A 16,995-nucleotide genomic window follows, 5' to 3' on the forward strand; every position below is an offset into this window, starting at 1 on the left:
AGAATTTCATTTTCATCATTTTTCTAGAATTTTCATTTGGAATAGTCATTTAAAAGTTATTAGCAAAAATCTACTTTCAAATTAGTAAAATTTATAATACTTACGGCCCAGACAAAACTACAATTAAAATACCAGCAAAAATGTGATTATTTCATTGCCACTTTCGATGTCATATTTTGTTTACAAAAATTTGAAGGTACCAAATAGATTAATTTTGTATAAAATAAATAAGATTTTTGCAACTTCTGAAAAAGTTACGATGGGTAAACGGCATTTTGCTGGAAATAATATTCCCGCTATGTTAGATTTGTTTGCAGCTCAGTCTCCGGAAAGCCTATACCGAATAAGTCAACAATTTAAAGAATAAACTAGGCAGAAAACATATGGAAGAGTAAAGACAAACATAATTGAACAGGAAGAAAACAACAATAACTTGAATATTCTTGATGTTGAATAAAAGAAAAACATTGACTTCCGTCTTGGGGATACAGTAGGAAAAGACCACACAATCTTTCGCCGAAGGGCTTCTTCCTGTAGAAAACACTCAAAACCCATCTTTCTGGGCATACTAAATACAGAGATTTAGATGAACTGAAAACGATATATCTGTGGAAGCTAAAGATTCTCCCCTTAACAGCTTTGTATTGTGAGGCATGAATTTAACAATCATTCGGGATATTGTTTGGCTGTGAATGGGGGATGTAAACATTTTAGTAATTAGTATAGTTTAATAAAGTTTCTTTAGTTACAAATATTTCTTTTGTTAAATTATTGTGGATGTATGTGGTATGAGCGAGGCCTGCGAATGATCGGGTAATAAACAGCAACTTAGTCATACTACGCGAATACAGTTTAACAAATTCTCAATTCAACTAATTCTTTTGTAGATGATCATTCCAATTCAGAAAAAAATAACCATCCTTTCCAAACCACATAAATTCTTGTAAATAAAAAAAATGTGACATCGAATTTGACAATGACAAAATCATATTTTTGCTGGTATTTTAATTATAGCTTTCTCTGGACCGTATTATAAATTTTTAGTACTTTGAGGGTAGATTTTTGCAAATAACTTTTAGATGCCTATTCCAAATAAAACGAAATTTTAGATGAAAGTACAACTTTAACACCCCTTCAAAAAAGTCAACAATACAATTTTTGCTTAAAATCATCTGCAATGGGGAGATATTTTACCTTTTCAAAATTTACATGGGATTTTCTATGTTCCGTGTTCCGATGCATCACACGGTATACTTTTGTTGTTATACGTATTTATAGAGAGTTATTGGCGATAGAAAGATATAGTAGTTATTAAGTACAATATCTACGATCGAAAAATGAATGGCGTCAAAGACAGCTGGAGAATGATAATCGATGATAATTTTGGCGAGGTCAAGCCCTAGACGTCATTTACTTGGGCGGTACTCTTCTTTATTTTTTAATGCTACTCACTGCCAGCTAGTTTTAAGAAGGCTGTAATTTATTTTTATATTGAATAAACATGATTTTTAAAGGATGTAGTTTAAAAGTCGAGAAAAAATAATTTTTGGAAATATATTTGTGAGTCAGGAAACGTTCTATCTTTTTTAATTTTTCTATAATTAGTTTTTTATGTCACTTTTTAATAAACGATGTCTAAAGATTGACCTCGCCAAAATTATCATCGATTGCTATTCCCCAGCAGTCTTTGAGGCCGTTTTTATCATACGGTATTAGATAGTATGTATAACCAAATATTTGTTAATGTTTTCCTTTTTTGTTTATTTTTGCTGACACAATTTCATATGTGTGTAGATGCTTTGTAAACTTGAAGCAAATTTTGAAATAAATAATATTATTATTATCCTTATATATGTTATAATATATTTCATATCAATTAAACTTTTAGTTACGTAATCGAGGACGCCATTTTTAAATTTATTGTTGCCAACCATGGACATATTCGGCGCCTTGCTGACTAACTGCAATTTCAATTTCGCGCTAGGGATTCAGGTGGTAGCTCAGCTGTAAAAAATGTCAAGTTTATTTATTATTCATTTATTTATTTATTTCCCGACATTGTCATTTGTTTTGACACTTTAGTTTTGTATTACGAGTTTTTGGTTTAAATAAATAGTGTTGTGATACTTGAAGCTTGGAAATGTTTACTAGCAGCTTTTGCAGTTGAACATTGTTCGTTTTATAACCTCTTTTAGTGCGAAGTGGTACAAGATAGCTTAATAGCCGTAAAAACTTCATGGCAACTTTATTAGAATATTTTGAACGGGAAAACTTTAGTAATGACCCTTTATGTCCCTTAAGTGCTGTTAAGAAGGTGAGTTTTGTTGATGTAAATAGTAACTTTTTATATATTTATAATTAATTTATTTTTGTTTCCTAAAATATTTTGACTAAAAGAAAATATATAAAAGTGGGCAACGCTGAGCCGGTCCAGCTTAATCACGTGACTAAAAGTTTATTTGGTATGAACTGTAGTTGAATTACTTTGGGAGGGTCCTCCTTTACAGCTACGGGAAGGCGAGGTACTGTACTAGGTAAGGCAGTGACTTGTTCCACTTGCTGTTCTTGGGTGTAACCGTATCCATCACTAGAGAAGCTAGCGTTTTCATGGACTACAGCTTGCTCTTCTATTTCCGACGGTGACTCACCAGGGTATTCGGATCCAGATGATTCGCGAAGAGGTGCTAAAGCTGTTAAATAAAACAATAAAATTTCGTGTTAATACCAGCTTCACTTTACGAGCCAACGCTATCAGCTTTCTGTTATTTTCATCTCTGTTATGTTTTGGAAATTAACACTTTGTGTGGCAATTCCAAGATCAAATCGCGCGTACTCGTTATCGAATAACTGTTATTTTCATCCGTGCTGTTTTTTGAAGCAACTTTTGCGAGCCTAGAGATATTTCGTAGCGTAGCGTGCCTACTTTACATTACATTCCTTAAACTAAGGCTGTTAGCACACTGTTATTTACTCAACTGTTATTTTTGGAAACTGTTGCGGATCTTGTAAAACTCTTAGCGCGCCGATCCCGGTACCAAATCGCGAGTGCTTGTTTTTTCGAACTGATATTTTTATTCTTATTATTTCTTGAAACAACTGTTACGAGCGGAGTAGAATTACATGGCGCGGTAATGCTTCATTACAGCACGAGTCATCGGTGTAAACACGCTTATATTTTTATAACTGTTATTGTTTGAAGAAAGAACTATTGTTAACTGTTATTTATAAATAACAACCTGCCTCTCTCTTAATTATTTTGGACCAAGTGTCTTACTTACTCAACGAACTTTCTGATAACTTCTCAATGTCGCTTCCAAGAGATGTAGATGGGCGAGCTATGGCTACTGGTCTTCGTCTTAGACATAGATACGAAGCGGCCAAACCCAGGAGGAATAGGGATAAAAATAGGATACCGCAAATGATAAGGAGGAGTGGCAGTGGTGATAGAGGACTACGTTCAACTGGTGCTGCTGTAGGGGCTCTAAAAAAAGAATTGCATACTATAAATTTATCAGATTCACATAAAAGACGAAATTTGAATGAAAATTCATATACGGGGTTAGGCAATAGTGCGTCGGGTATGTGTAGCTCCTAGAATAAAAAACTTGGGAATTTTGTTTAAGTGCAAACTTAAAGTATGTACCAGGATGTATTTCAGGAAAATAGTTTAACTTCTATAGGGTGCCTCAAAAAAGTGTGAGTGGATCGTTTTAAATGGAACACCCTGTATATTATTGCATTTTTGGCTTTCTTTCAGATCACTTTACATAATCCTAAGATATAAGTAAATATATTAAAATTATATAAGAGTTCCTTGCCTTGAACTGCGAATATAGAAATTAATTCCACGCTGTGTTCGTCATAATGTGGATCAACCTGCTCGCACTACCGGTTTCAGGGCCCTACCCCATCATCAGGTGAGCTTGGGTATTTCCACAAAAAGTAAATATATTTCGATAGTTTCAGATATATTAATCAATAAATAAAAAATATATATTATTCAGCCTTTCTTAAAAAAAATATTAAAAATACAAGAACTGTCCTGAAATCAAAACTATATTGTATTTGTATTTTACTAAGAGTGAGTCGTAGGTCCCACGTGGGACCCTCCACTGAGGCCGCGAAGGCCTATTGTGGCTCAGTTTCTACAAGCTCTTTAATAGAAAAAGAGCATTAAAGTTCACCCTCAAGACCCAGCCTTTTCACATAGGCCGTTATGTCAGAGGGTGATATGTCTTCTAGGTCTGATAAGTCTAGCATGGGTTTGCCAAACACCTCAAACCTGGTCCTGCCCCCAGCAGGGCAGGTACACATAACGTGCTTCATTGTTTCGTCATCTTCCATACAGAGTCGGCATTCGGCGTCTTCCACCAGTCCCATCCTCTGTAGGTGTGATCTCAGCCGGCAGTGGCCCGTGTATACTGCAGTAAGCGTACGCGCTCCGTTCCTACCAGCCTTTAGGAGTTCATCTGTTCTACGTTTGGATGGCCCTGCTAGGATTGTCTTGGCATGTTCCATTCCGGGACTGTCATACCAGTCCCGAAACGTCACACCCCTAACCCATTCACAGAGCCTGTCTCTTGCGAGATTTTTTGGTACGCTAAGTGTCGGTTCTGGGCCCACGAATATCGAGCCTGCACCAGTTTTGGCGAAGGAATCAGCACGTTCATTTCCCTCTAGGCCGACATGTCCCGGTATCCATATTAGCGACACTTTGTTTCAATCTCTTAATATATTGAGTAGTTTCTTACAATGAAGAATCGTCCTGGACGTACTTTTCGTTGCCTCAAGTGCTTTCAACGCGGCTTGACTATCCGAAAATATGCTTATTGTTTTCCCGGTGTATTGCTGTTCTACCAGCAGTTGCATACAGGTTTCAATCGCATATAGCTCAGCTTGGAAAATAGTGGTGTGTTTTCCAAGACTGTGGTAGATCTCAGTCTTTGGACTGCTGCTTTGGTTTCTCGGCTTAACCCATTCGTCCCTATTCGGAAACAGGACGTTGTAGGTGCGCGTCAAGAGTTGGATTGGTGGTGTGAGATCATTCCCAGAATCTCCGAGACCATTCCCAGAATCTCATCCGATTGTAGTTCGCCTACTAGTCGGTTTTGTATGAACATGATTGTTCCTTGGCTCTCTCGTGCCATATTTAGAAACCTATATGTAGCCCATCTCGCCTCCCTCTCCAAAATAATTTGAAGAGGAGGTAAGTCGAGTAGGGTTTCCATAGCTTTTGACGGCGTAGAATGAAAGGCACCAGTCACCGCTAAGCATGCTTGTCGTTGTAATTTTGACAGTTTATTCTTTGCCGTTGTTTGGTTGGCTTTCTGCCACCAGGCAACTGCGCCATACTTGATAATAGGTCTGATGGCTGTCACGTATAGCCAGTACAAAAATATATATTTTTCAGCCTTTCTTAATAAAAATATTAAAAATACAAGAACTGTCCTGAAATCAAAACTATATTAGGTATATACTTTAGATGGTCTGTACTTACTTTACTATAAATAATGGTATTCGTAAATTATACAGGATGTTCAAAATTCTACGCCAAACTTTTTAAAATATAAAATAATTTTTCTTGTTTTTTTTTTAAATGGAACAATAATTTTTCTTGTTTTTTTTTTAAATGGAACACTCTGTACATTAATCAACAGATGTAGAATTAAAAAATGAACCTTTTTTGTATTTAGAGTATTTCAAAATTTTTAACGGTTTTGCAGATATTTGCGGTTTTATATTTCATATGGTATTTTCCACAGTAAATTTTTTTATTAAAACCGCCCAATAATTTTTGTCTCGTATATTTTACCGTTGAAAGAGCCGTAAGAAGTAATACTGCGTGTATCTGCGAAACCATTAAAACTTTTGAAATACTTTATATACAAAAAATGTTCATTTTTTAACTCTTTATCTAGTAAAAAAATAATATACAGGGTGTTCCATAAAAAAAAAATTATTTTAGATTGTTTGGCGTAGAATTTGGAAGACCCTGTATGATTTAAGATTACGATATTTATAGCAAAGTAAGTATAAACCATCTAAAGTAAATATTTATAATATAGTTTTGATATCAGGACACTTACTGAATTTGTAATATTTTTTTTAAGAAAGGTTGAAAAATATATATTTTTTTATTTATTTATTTTTTAATATTAAATAATTAATATCTTTATTCGATTAATATCTCTGAAATTATCGAAATATATTTACTCATATCTTACGATAATGTAAAGTGATCTGAAAGGAATCCAAAATTGCAATAATATACAGGGTGTTCCGTTTAAAAAAAACATCCCTATCCACTCACACTTTTTTGAGTCACTCTATAAAAGTTAAAATATTTTTCTACAATACATCTTCGTACATATTTTATGTTTGCACTTAAACATAATTCTCAAGTTTTTTATTCTAGGAGCTACAGATGCCCGACGCACAATTGCCGGACCCTGTATAGGGTGGCCCAGTATTCAGAAAAAAAACTCTGTGTTAGGTTTCCTAATTGAGATTTTCACTTCATCTCTTTTGTAATATACCCTAGGAATAATAACGCACTTTTTAAAAATAATTTTTAATATATCTACAGTGATATTCAAATAAATGTATGCACCGAAGTGCATAGTTTCGTTGACTGGATTTGTCATAAAAATTCCATTCTATAGCTAAGTACTAGTTTTGGATATCCTAACCATTTTTAAAATGCTATCTCAAAATCGATAAATTGAAAATTATTGATGCTTTTTAACTTGAAGTATTATTATTATTATTATTATTATGAGGGTACCTTTTTTAAAACTAGTTATAAAAACGAGCTCATTTGTTTGGTATATAATATACAAGATGAGTCAAAACTAGATTAATGTTTTACTTTGATATTTTAAATTTACCAACTTGAATTTGATAAATCAACATCCCTTTATCCAATTTTATGTTTTGAATACCTAACATATTTTTTAAATGCGCTTTAAGATGTACAAATATAAAATAAGCAGTTAAAATATCCAAAATATCAAATAGAAAGCCTAAAGCTATTTCAGTGATTCAGTCGTTTTTAGACATGCTGATCACAGAGATTTTCAATACTTACATAAAAAGATCGTTTTTTGGTACTTCTACGATTGGTGGTGGATATCTACATACTATAGTAATAATTTCATCTCCGTCCATTTCCAATCCTGGATGGAACCGTACCACTATATTATTGGTAAATACTCTTTGAGGATCCTACAATACCACATAAAAGAATATATGTATAAGAATTTTTAACATTACGTCTACCTGTTTTGTTCCGCATCCTTTCAGTGGTAGTTCCAGATTGTATTTTAGCCCACCTTTACCAGCTACTTGACAAGCTGAGTTTCTATCAAAATCAGCGTAGGCTATACCATAGAATGGCTCTTTGAAGTTCAGATCGATCTATAATATACATTCATTTTTTTACAGTGCCTGTAATAATATTAGGTACTTATTCTTGTCGTCAAACACTAATATGTATACGAAAAATTAATCATTCTCGGGAAAAATACCATTAAAGTATAGTTCCAATTAGCACAATGTAAAGATCTAAGATTGATAACTTATGGGTCTGCATAAGATATGCCATACTGCTGAAAATTGGAAACTAATCGAGAAACTAAAGCAGAATAAGATGATGGGTGAGAATACGGATAAATGTAACAGCTACAATGTATACCTGCATCGACAAATTTAAAATAACTAGACCTTGTAGGGAAAACTGGAGACTGGAAAAACGGTATACCCTTCAAGCTCATACAACCTGTTATAGAAATGTCTCCTGAACGATAAGGGTCGTACAAGACTGGAATAATCCACGGATTGAAACAAGGAAGTTTTTTTACCCTAACCCTATCCATGGATGTAACAATTCTCCACCCGAAAATTATATACGTAATCTATTATTGTGTGCAAGGAGGCAGAAATAAAACACTATTCAGTTGATATCTTGACAGATAGTCAAGCAGTGCTAAAAACACCATTCTACCATAGTGTCAATACTGGAATGGGAGATATAAATACATTGGGAGAACGTAGCAATGTTACGTTAGTCTGGGTACTGGACTATTATAAGGCAGATCAATGTTATTCATAGGTCCATAACTTTTTGAGGCACTGCTAAAGCAATAACAAAAATGAACATAACATAACTGGTTCACTTATATTTTATTCTCCAACGTGAGAATACTAAAAAAAATCTTGATTCTGACCTTTGTCTTGACATTTCTGATTCCGATTCAGCATTCAAGTCACTCAGAGTATGATATTATGATCTACTTCACTTAACTTCTTATGCTTAACTGAGAATTTTTATTATATGTTTTTAATAAATGGTTGGATAAATAATAATTATTATTAACTATTATTCATTGCACTAGTGTTCCAATGTTTTACCTGCATAGAGCCAGCTGCACAATTGAGATCTGCTTGGGTTTTGTTCAAGTTGATATCCGGACTGAGATCATCAAGATGCGTAAGTTTCCCTCCTAGGGTTGCGTCAGGTGGAAGACCTTCGCCAATGTACTCTATGTTGTTGGCTTGGTTGGCATAGTTTGATTGGGGCATGCCAAAAGCCAGAATGACATGGTATAGAATCAAAAAGAGTTTGTGAAGCATGGTTGAATCCATCTCTAAATAAAATTTATATATTAATGGAATAAGATTCAATTATTGATTGATGGGTATGGAGAAATGTTAATATTTTTTAATTAAATAATAATTATATTTATAGCTAAGCTAGCTTTACGCAAAGACTATCATTTCCGTACACTGAAAGTGTTTAGTATCAAATCAGTCTTTAGTCATTACCCAAAGGTTATTACTCAATAATAGTTAAATAATGAAATAAAAGCAAAAAGGTATAAAAAAATATTCATATACAGATAAGATAGTACGAAACTTGTATGCCATTTTAATTCACAGATAATTAGTATTTTTCTGTAATTTTTTGGATATCGTCTGTCGAAATATTTCCTGAAAAACAAGCGAAGATGGCCAGTTGGTAGTGAATAAGCTGATAGTTTGAATAATTAAAGAATATTATTGAGATACTTTAATTCTGTATTTTGCAGTTATTTACTTACTATAATTTTATCTCTGTTTGAATCTTTTTTGAGTTGATGTTAGTAAATTTTTGTTTCATTTACGTCATTTTCGCCTACATACCTACCATAGCATTTATTATTTAACATCTTTACTTTGTGGGTGTTATATGCAATTAATAAGTTATATTAAACTTTTGTTTTAATAGAAAGAAATATTCTTTTTTTGCCTAACTAACTAACACTGGCATGTGTAATTAAATTCTCAAAGGCTACCTGATATAGGGTGACCTGAAAAATTATGTATCAGGTTTTCTATTTGAGATTTTTTTCCGATACTTTTTTACTTGACACGCTTTTTAAAAATATTTTCATACATACACAGTGTCAATCAAAACTATTTTTACGTTAATGTTGCCTTGTAAGTAAGACACTGGAAGCTAATAATAGGTATTTAAACCTGTTAGAGTGTGTGTGCAAATTCTGTCAATTAGAAAAAGAAACGATAGAAATACATTCTGTCAGTGTGATAGCCTGGAAAATCGATGATAATTTATTAGCAGGGTTAGTGTACAAGTTATATTAGATTGTGAAAAGGATACTAGAGAAACTAGAAAAAGTAATATAATATATAGATCAGATGACCACAATAGATATGAAACGGTCGCATTGGAATACCAAGTGGGCAGTGTATCAATAACCTCATAAACTCTAAGAAAACCTAATTGTCCCCATAATTTGAAAAATAAACATAATGGAAATCTGAAATGTGGAACGCAAAATGGAGTATTTTTGAGGCTTTCGTTTCAAATTTGATAAAGTATACAGTTACATACATACAAGTATAACCAGACAGTAGTATCGACTGACTAGTGAGAAAGAAAATCTAGGAACTAGTAAGGTTGCATTCTAGTCCAAACCCTTCCGACTGCAACCCCACTAGTTCCTAGATTTTCTAAGTATATAAGTAAACCTTATAAAGTATATCTAACTGAGCTTAATTATGTTTTTTTAAAGTAGTACCTATACCGGGTGCGTCTCAAAAGTGACTCACCCCTATAACTTATTTTTTCAGATAAAAAAAAACGAGATTTGGCATGTTTATATGACATAAATTAGGATTGATTGACGTATTCAATTATTTTTGGTCACTTCCTGTTTCACCGGAAACGACTACAAACTTTGATTTTTAAATGATACCCTGGGTATTTTTATACAGTTGTACAAATATAGGAAGAGACTTGGGGATAGCACCGGTCGCGTGTTATTTTATATTTCTCACGTCTCTAGCTATACTTGTTAAGTTGTACTTTATTCGATAGAAAATGACACTCTGAATAGAATGACATGTCATATGTTAACTTTTGACATTTTTGCATATGGTTTATTTGAAATTGTGGTTTATAACGATGATAATGATAATTTAACTCGAAATACCAAGTGTGTGGTACCAAATTATTCGTAAAAATTGCTTTTTCCAAATATGCTAATAAGCCACCCTTGTTCCATTTGAAAAATTTGGGATACGATTAAAAATACGATTTGGGCATCTTTTAACCGGCCGGATAAGACACGAAAAACATTAAACGGTCATATCTATTTTTCCAAGACTCCTTGATTAAAAATTAGTGTTTTTAACGGCATTCTGGATTGAAATTTAAAATACGATTTATTTTTAAACAAAAATTTCAAAAGTTGACATATGATATGTAAATATATATCTTGTTTTTTTCTATTCAGATTATCATTTTGTATCGAATAAAGTAAAAATATACCGAGGGTGCCATTTAAAAATCAAGAGTTGTAGCACAGGTTGTAGTCATTTCCGGTGAAACAGAAAGTGACCAAAAACAATTGAATTCGTCAATCAATCCTAATTTAAGTCATATACTAACATACCAAATTTCGTTTTGTTATCTGAAAAAATAAAAAGTTATAGAGGTGAGCCACTTTTGAGACGCACCCGGTATATGTAGTTTAAATTTTTATTAAATCTATATTCTGATCTAAATCAGCTATATCTTAATTGAACATTAAGTTGATTAGTGATCGTAGCGATTCGTAAGTAGTAAGTAGAAAATGAAGAATAATACACATTGCGAAATTCTGTTCTAAAGATTTTAACTACAATACATATTACAAAATCATCCCAGTTTCTTTTTATTAACGCAGATGCTTGATAAATATTAAAATTTATTAATAATTATTAATTCACATATTTGCAAATATATTATTAGTATAATATTTATGTTAAACCTTCATTAACTCGATTGTTTATATTGGTATAATTGTGAATAGAAGAAAAACTATTTAATATGAATTTCCATATTGCGTCCATTGTCAACCTTGATATTGGAAAATGAATAATGAATATTACCATCTGTTATATGTTACACATACATCTAAAATTTGCATAAATAGTTCCCTGCGGCTATGACAAGAATAATGAAAACATATTTATTTGCTGAATAATATACTCACTCAAAAACACTTAAATAATTTGCAAATAGAAAAAATATAATCCATTCATATTCATAGCTGTAGTTTTAGTGTAATATACACAGATGGTAAAAAATTACGCATATTTTTGTTTAAAAATACAGAGTATCTCATTGTTACAAAATAGTCTAAGATCCGGCTGCAGGATTATTACGCTCATGGTATTTTTAATCAAGACCTAATTTTTACGTATATTTATGAATAGGGAAATGCACTTTTAACAGGGTGCCAAACAAAAAGTTGACACAAATATGTTTAATTAATAATAATATTGATTGATTTTGGAGAAGACGTTATAGTCTAAGAGCTAGCAACGTTTTTGAGAAAGTATTTTAAGACGTCTGGCTCTTCGATATGTTTTTTACTATGCTCTCTGGAACAGAATGCGGCCCGTCTGGCTGCCGATACCCGCTGCGTTCACTACTGCGCATCGGAAGAAGATCCTATATTTTTTTATTAATTTAGTCCTATAAATTCTAGTATTAAATATAAATCGAACATGACTCCATAGCGCAGTGCGTAGAGTTTCCGACCACGAACCGATGATTCAGAGTTCGAATCCGGGTCAGGTCAAATACTTTTTTATTTTATTTTCGTTTATATTTTGATAGTAAAGTATTAAATATAATTCTGGTAATTAAAAAAACAAATATTTAATACTTATCAGAATATAAACGAAAATAAAATAAAAAAGTCTTTGCCCTGACCCGGATTCGAACTCTGAATCATCGGTTCGTCGTCGGAAACTCTACGCACTGCGCTATGGAGACATGTTCGATATATATTCAATACTAGAATTTAAAGGACTAATAAAAATATAGAATCTTCTTTCAATGCGCAGTAGGGAACGCAACGTTTATCGGCAGCCAGACGGGCCGCATGCTGTTCTAGAGAGTATAGTAAAAGATATATCAAAGAGCCAGACGTCTTAAAATACTTGTTTTTCCAACGTTGCTAGTTCTCGTACTATTACGTTCATAAAATGTTTTGATCATTTATATGTCAAATTAAAGCTATTTGTATTCTGTGCATGATGTTATAAGGGTGCCTATAAAAAAGTTGCCGTAAATAGGGGTTGCCATGCACTGTTCAAAGTCGTTCCTAATACTTTATACGGACCCGGCAACGTTGTGTCCGGGGTCTGTAGCTCCTCCATATAATAAAAAACTTAGGAATTTTGTATAAGTGCCAACCTAAAGTACATACGTGTTAGGATGTATTTTAGGAAAATATTTTAACTTCTACAGGGCGGCTAAAAAAATGCCAGTAGATAGGGATGATTGTTTTTTAAATGGAACACCCTGTATATTATTCCTTTGTTAGATGGAAAATTAAAAAAAATAATATTTTTTGTATTTAAAATATTTCAATTTCAAATCAAATTTAATTATAGCTTAGTTTTTTAGTTTTTCTGATATATTTTGTAAGTAAACCAAAATCTGAATCAATATATACGATGTTAATAAAATATATTATTTTTTTATTGCAGAGTACGAGAACAATAAAAAAATAGATACCGTCCTTGATTTTAGGAAGAAAAATGTGTAGGATGTAACGATCAATGGCGGATATATCGTATTGCAAAATTTTAACGCTCCATCCAAAAACAACCTTTACTTTCACACTAAATGACGTAACCATAGATTTTCTCTTAGTATTTTTAATCGAAGATTATTTAAATTATATAATTTGTTTATTTTTGGTAAAGGTAGTCTCATTTAGACAGTCTTATTCGAAAAATTCCTTTTGCAAAGTCGGTGGCCAGTTAGCTAGGAAATGACGATCGATGACATTTCCTATATAATTTTTTATATAAAATTACAGTTATCTTCATCTCCAAGTTATCTCTGACGCCATTTTTTTCATATGGCATAACATTAAAATTTACTTCTGATATGACCACCTAAAATTCGCCAGGCATTAGAACTTGAGAGTCTATATTGGTCATTGGTAAAGTAAATTTTGAGTCTTCTTTACAGGCTGTAGTGATACTTTTATGAATAATATTTTTTAGTACTGGTAATTCCGTTAAATGAAAAAGCGGTGTTAGTTAGTGACAAATTAGTTATTTTAGTAATTCATTGAAAAAGCAACAAAAGATAATCTCTTTTGACTCATATATCAGTGGGCGAACTAAGGTTTAAAAATTCCGCCATATTGAATTTATAATAAAAACGATCTGAGAAGAACATGTAAATCTCTGAAAAAATAATTTTAAGATCTAATAATAATAACGTAAATCTGTAAAAGCTAAAGTATTTTTTTGCTTATACTTCCTTCTGTTAAGCCCGATGTAGTATTCATATTTTTTTATTAATTTTTTATGATCTACATTTTAAATATTAAGATTTATTTTTTTCTGTACGTTAGATAATTAAAAATAATAAGGAAGTTAAGAGGGAGGCAAGCAATGTCATTTTAAATCTCTTTTTCTCAGTTTTATTTGACTTTTTCTTTTTAAATTTTGAATTTACACCAATTTTAATTACGCGAAACGTGCTTCTATTTATTTTATTAACTCTAATTAACTTGTTTATTTCTGTAATTAGTTTTATCTGCAGATACATTGTATCACACATAGAACTTGAATTTTAGCTAGTTATTGTTATTATTATCCTTCACAAATTAAAAACATGAAAAATAAGGGAACAGCTTTGCCCTTCCCAGAAAAGTATACAATAATTTATAAAAAAAATGAGTATTACCTCGATATTTAGTTTGCAGTTGGTTATATATATATATATATATATATATATATATATATATATATATATATATATATATATATATATATATATATATATATATATATATATATATATATATATATATTATATATATATATATATATATATATATATATATATATATTTTAATAAATTTATTATTACTAGACATTGTAAATAATATGGCCAGACTTTTCATATACCTTTATTAAGTGTTCATATACTTTAATACTTTAAAACCAAAATACTATGTACTTCTCATGTACACAGCGCTTTTCACTATTAAGTAATTAAATAACAGAAACTCTTTTTTTATTTTTTTCACGAATTTCTAAAGTATCTCTGATTTGTCAATAATAAAGTAATAACACAGCAGTTAATATTGAAATTTATTTATTTATTTATTTATTTATTAATACCAGTTAATTTACAATGTAGAAATACATGATAAACCGCAGAGAGACAGAGCTCTGTACGCGGACCGGTTTAACTTAAAAAATTAACAACTAAAAACTAAAAAACTAAAAAACTAAGAAGTATGAAACAAAAATAAATATAAATACAAACAAAAATAAAGATCAATTACTTATAACTTAAGCTACAGGCGATCAGTATTCCGCTTTAGCCAAAACCTGATAGTTCTCTTCAAATTTTTCTTTTCCACTGTTAAATTTTTCAATTCAGTTGGTAAGAGATTGAAAATTTTTATCGCTTTTAATGTAACTGTCTTTATCACTTATTCTTTTGCTATTTTTTGGTATAATTATGTTTTTGTTTCTTGTAATACTTTTGGAGTTTATATATTTGTTTTTTAAGATCTCATAGTGAAAAGTTATTGCTTCTAAGTTATAAATTTGTTCAATACTTAATGGATTTTTGTCTATTACAAAAGAGTTGTTGTTGATTACTTTCAGTATTCTTCTCTGTAATGTATTTAATAGCGTAAAACAGTTATCATAAGCACCACCCCATGCTATAATACCATAACTAATAACACTTTGAAAGAAGGCATAATAAATTGTTCTAAGCATTTCAACATCCATGTATTTTCTTAGTTTATAGAAAACAAAAATTAAATATTTAGTCTTGCTAATCAGATATTCAATTTGTTTATCCCATTTTACATTAGAGAAAAATAATACCCAAATATTTACAACAATCAACTCTTTTTACATATATGTCTTTAATTTTTATTTCAACTAATTTAGGAACACTATCTGAGTAATTTCCAAAAGTCATGAAAACAGTCTTATCAATATTTAAAGACAGTTTATTAAGTGCAAGCCAATTTGCAACCTTATCTAGTAGTTCATTCATTTTTTTAATACTTTGCTTTGCTAAATTAATCTAAACATTTCTCTAAATACTGAATTGTAAGTTATAGCTTAACATACGATTTTTTATTGAGCAAGAATCTCAAAAGTTGACATATGATATGTCATTCTATTCATGATGTCATTTTCTATCGAACAAAGTAAAAAAATACCGAGAGTGCCATTTAAAAATCAAAAGTTGTAGTCATTTCCGGTGAAACAGGAAGTGACCAAAAACAATTGAATACGTCAATCAATCCTAATTTATGTCATATATTAACATACCAAATCTCGTTTCTTTATCTAAAAATATAAAAAAGTTATAGGGGTGAGCCACTTTTGAGTCGCACCCGGTATTTAGTTCAATGCTACGGAAAAGGTGATGGTACCTAGTTATCGGAAAATATGATACTTTAACAACAGCATAGAATATTACGTTAATCAAAATTATTAATAACTATCTATCAAAGAATGATATCGAATTGATATTACCATAGAAACGCCTTTTGCTTTATAAGGCCTTTAGGACTTGAGAAAAAATTCATCCGTATTTTCATGTTTTTCTTAATTTTCTCAATTTTCTCTAAAACGGTATGGAAATTTGGAAAATTATAAACCGTATTATCCAAAACGCATTTTTTTCAAAATGTCAAGAATAAAAAAGTTTTTTCTCTTGTAAAGACAATCCGGGGACATACTGTATACCTGTGGAAATCGTAATACGACCCTAAGACCCAATTCAAATTTAAAGTTGAAATAAAATCATAGAAATAAAAAATAAGAAAAGAGAGCATATTTTTTTTGTTTTCAAGGTAGCAGTTGATTAGTAAGAAATATTTCTAAAAATATTTACATACAAAAAAGTGTTAGAAAATTAATTAAATACGAGTATATGATGTAAGTAATAGCGTATTAAAATAGATTCGTTAGTGTAAAAAAAATGAAATAAATGCTTACTTTTAACAAACCGGTAGACACAACAAAAATACACAAGCTATCACTTTTAAACCATCCCCGATTAAGGCACCCTTTACATTACCACCCCCGGAAACAACGAAGAACCCAAAATCGCACGCGCCAGCACCAATCCCGAGAAACCCGACTGCAAAATATCAAAAAATATTTTTCTTGATCGCGGTTCTTTGGCGAATCGCCTTGAGATGGCCATAAGCGTAAAAAGAAAACCTACGCGCTACGAAAAAAAGGAGAAATATCATTTAGCCTACGCTATAATCGGGACCGTTGGCTGTTGCTTCTAATATCACAAACGACGCCTATATTTGTCAAAAGTCAAGTTGTTGGTTTGGGACCGCTTTTTTTTTCGTCTGAGTTTGGATCTTGTGTCATTTAAAAAAAAGAATAGGCAACATTAACCACAAGGAGCATATAAAATAATATAAG

At 31.4% G+C, this 16,995-nt stretch overlaps 1 protein-coding gene across 1 annotated transcript in view; it reads right to left on the reverse strand.

The window, feature by feature from the left end:
• LOC115884588 overlaps positions 1 to 16,749 on the reverse strand; it is a 28,926-nt gene extending 12,177 nt beyond the window's left edge. The window contains exons 1-6 of the mRNA XM_030903210.1: positions 16,552 to 16,749; positions 8,410 to 8,645; positions 7,279 to 7,416; positions 7,088 to 7,224; positions 3,279 to 3,481; positions 2,485 to 2,690 (exon numbers count right to left, since the gene is read on the reverse strand). Coding sequence (XP_030759070.1) covers positions 2,485 to 2,690; positions 3,279 to 3,481; positions 7,088 to 7,224; positions 7,279 to 7,416; positions 8,410 to 8,643 — 918 coding nt within the window. The 5' untranslated portion in view covers positions 8,644 to 8,645; positions 16,552 to 16,749. The remainder of the gene's footprint in view (positions 1 to 2,484; positions 2,691 to 3,278; positions 3,482 to 7,087; positions 7,225 to 7,278; positions 7,417 to 8,409; positions 8,646 to 16,551) is intronic.
• Positions 16,750 to 16,995: the final 246 nt, after the last annotated feature.

This window comes from Sitophilus oryzae, unplaced genomic scaffold, assembly GCF_002938485.1.
Source record: "Sitophilus oryzae breed Bouriz unplaced genomic scaffold, Soryzae_2.0 scaffold_302_pilon_pilon, whole genome shotgun sequence".
Taxonomy (NCBI): Eukaryota; Metazoa; Arthropoda; class Insecta; order Coleoptera; family Curculionidae; genus Sitophilus; species Sitophilus oryzae.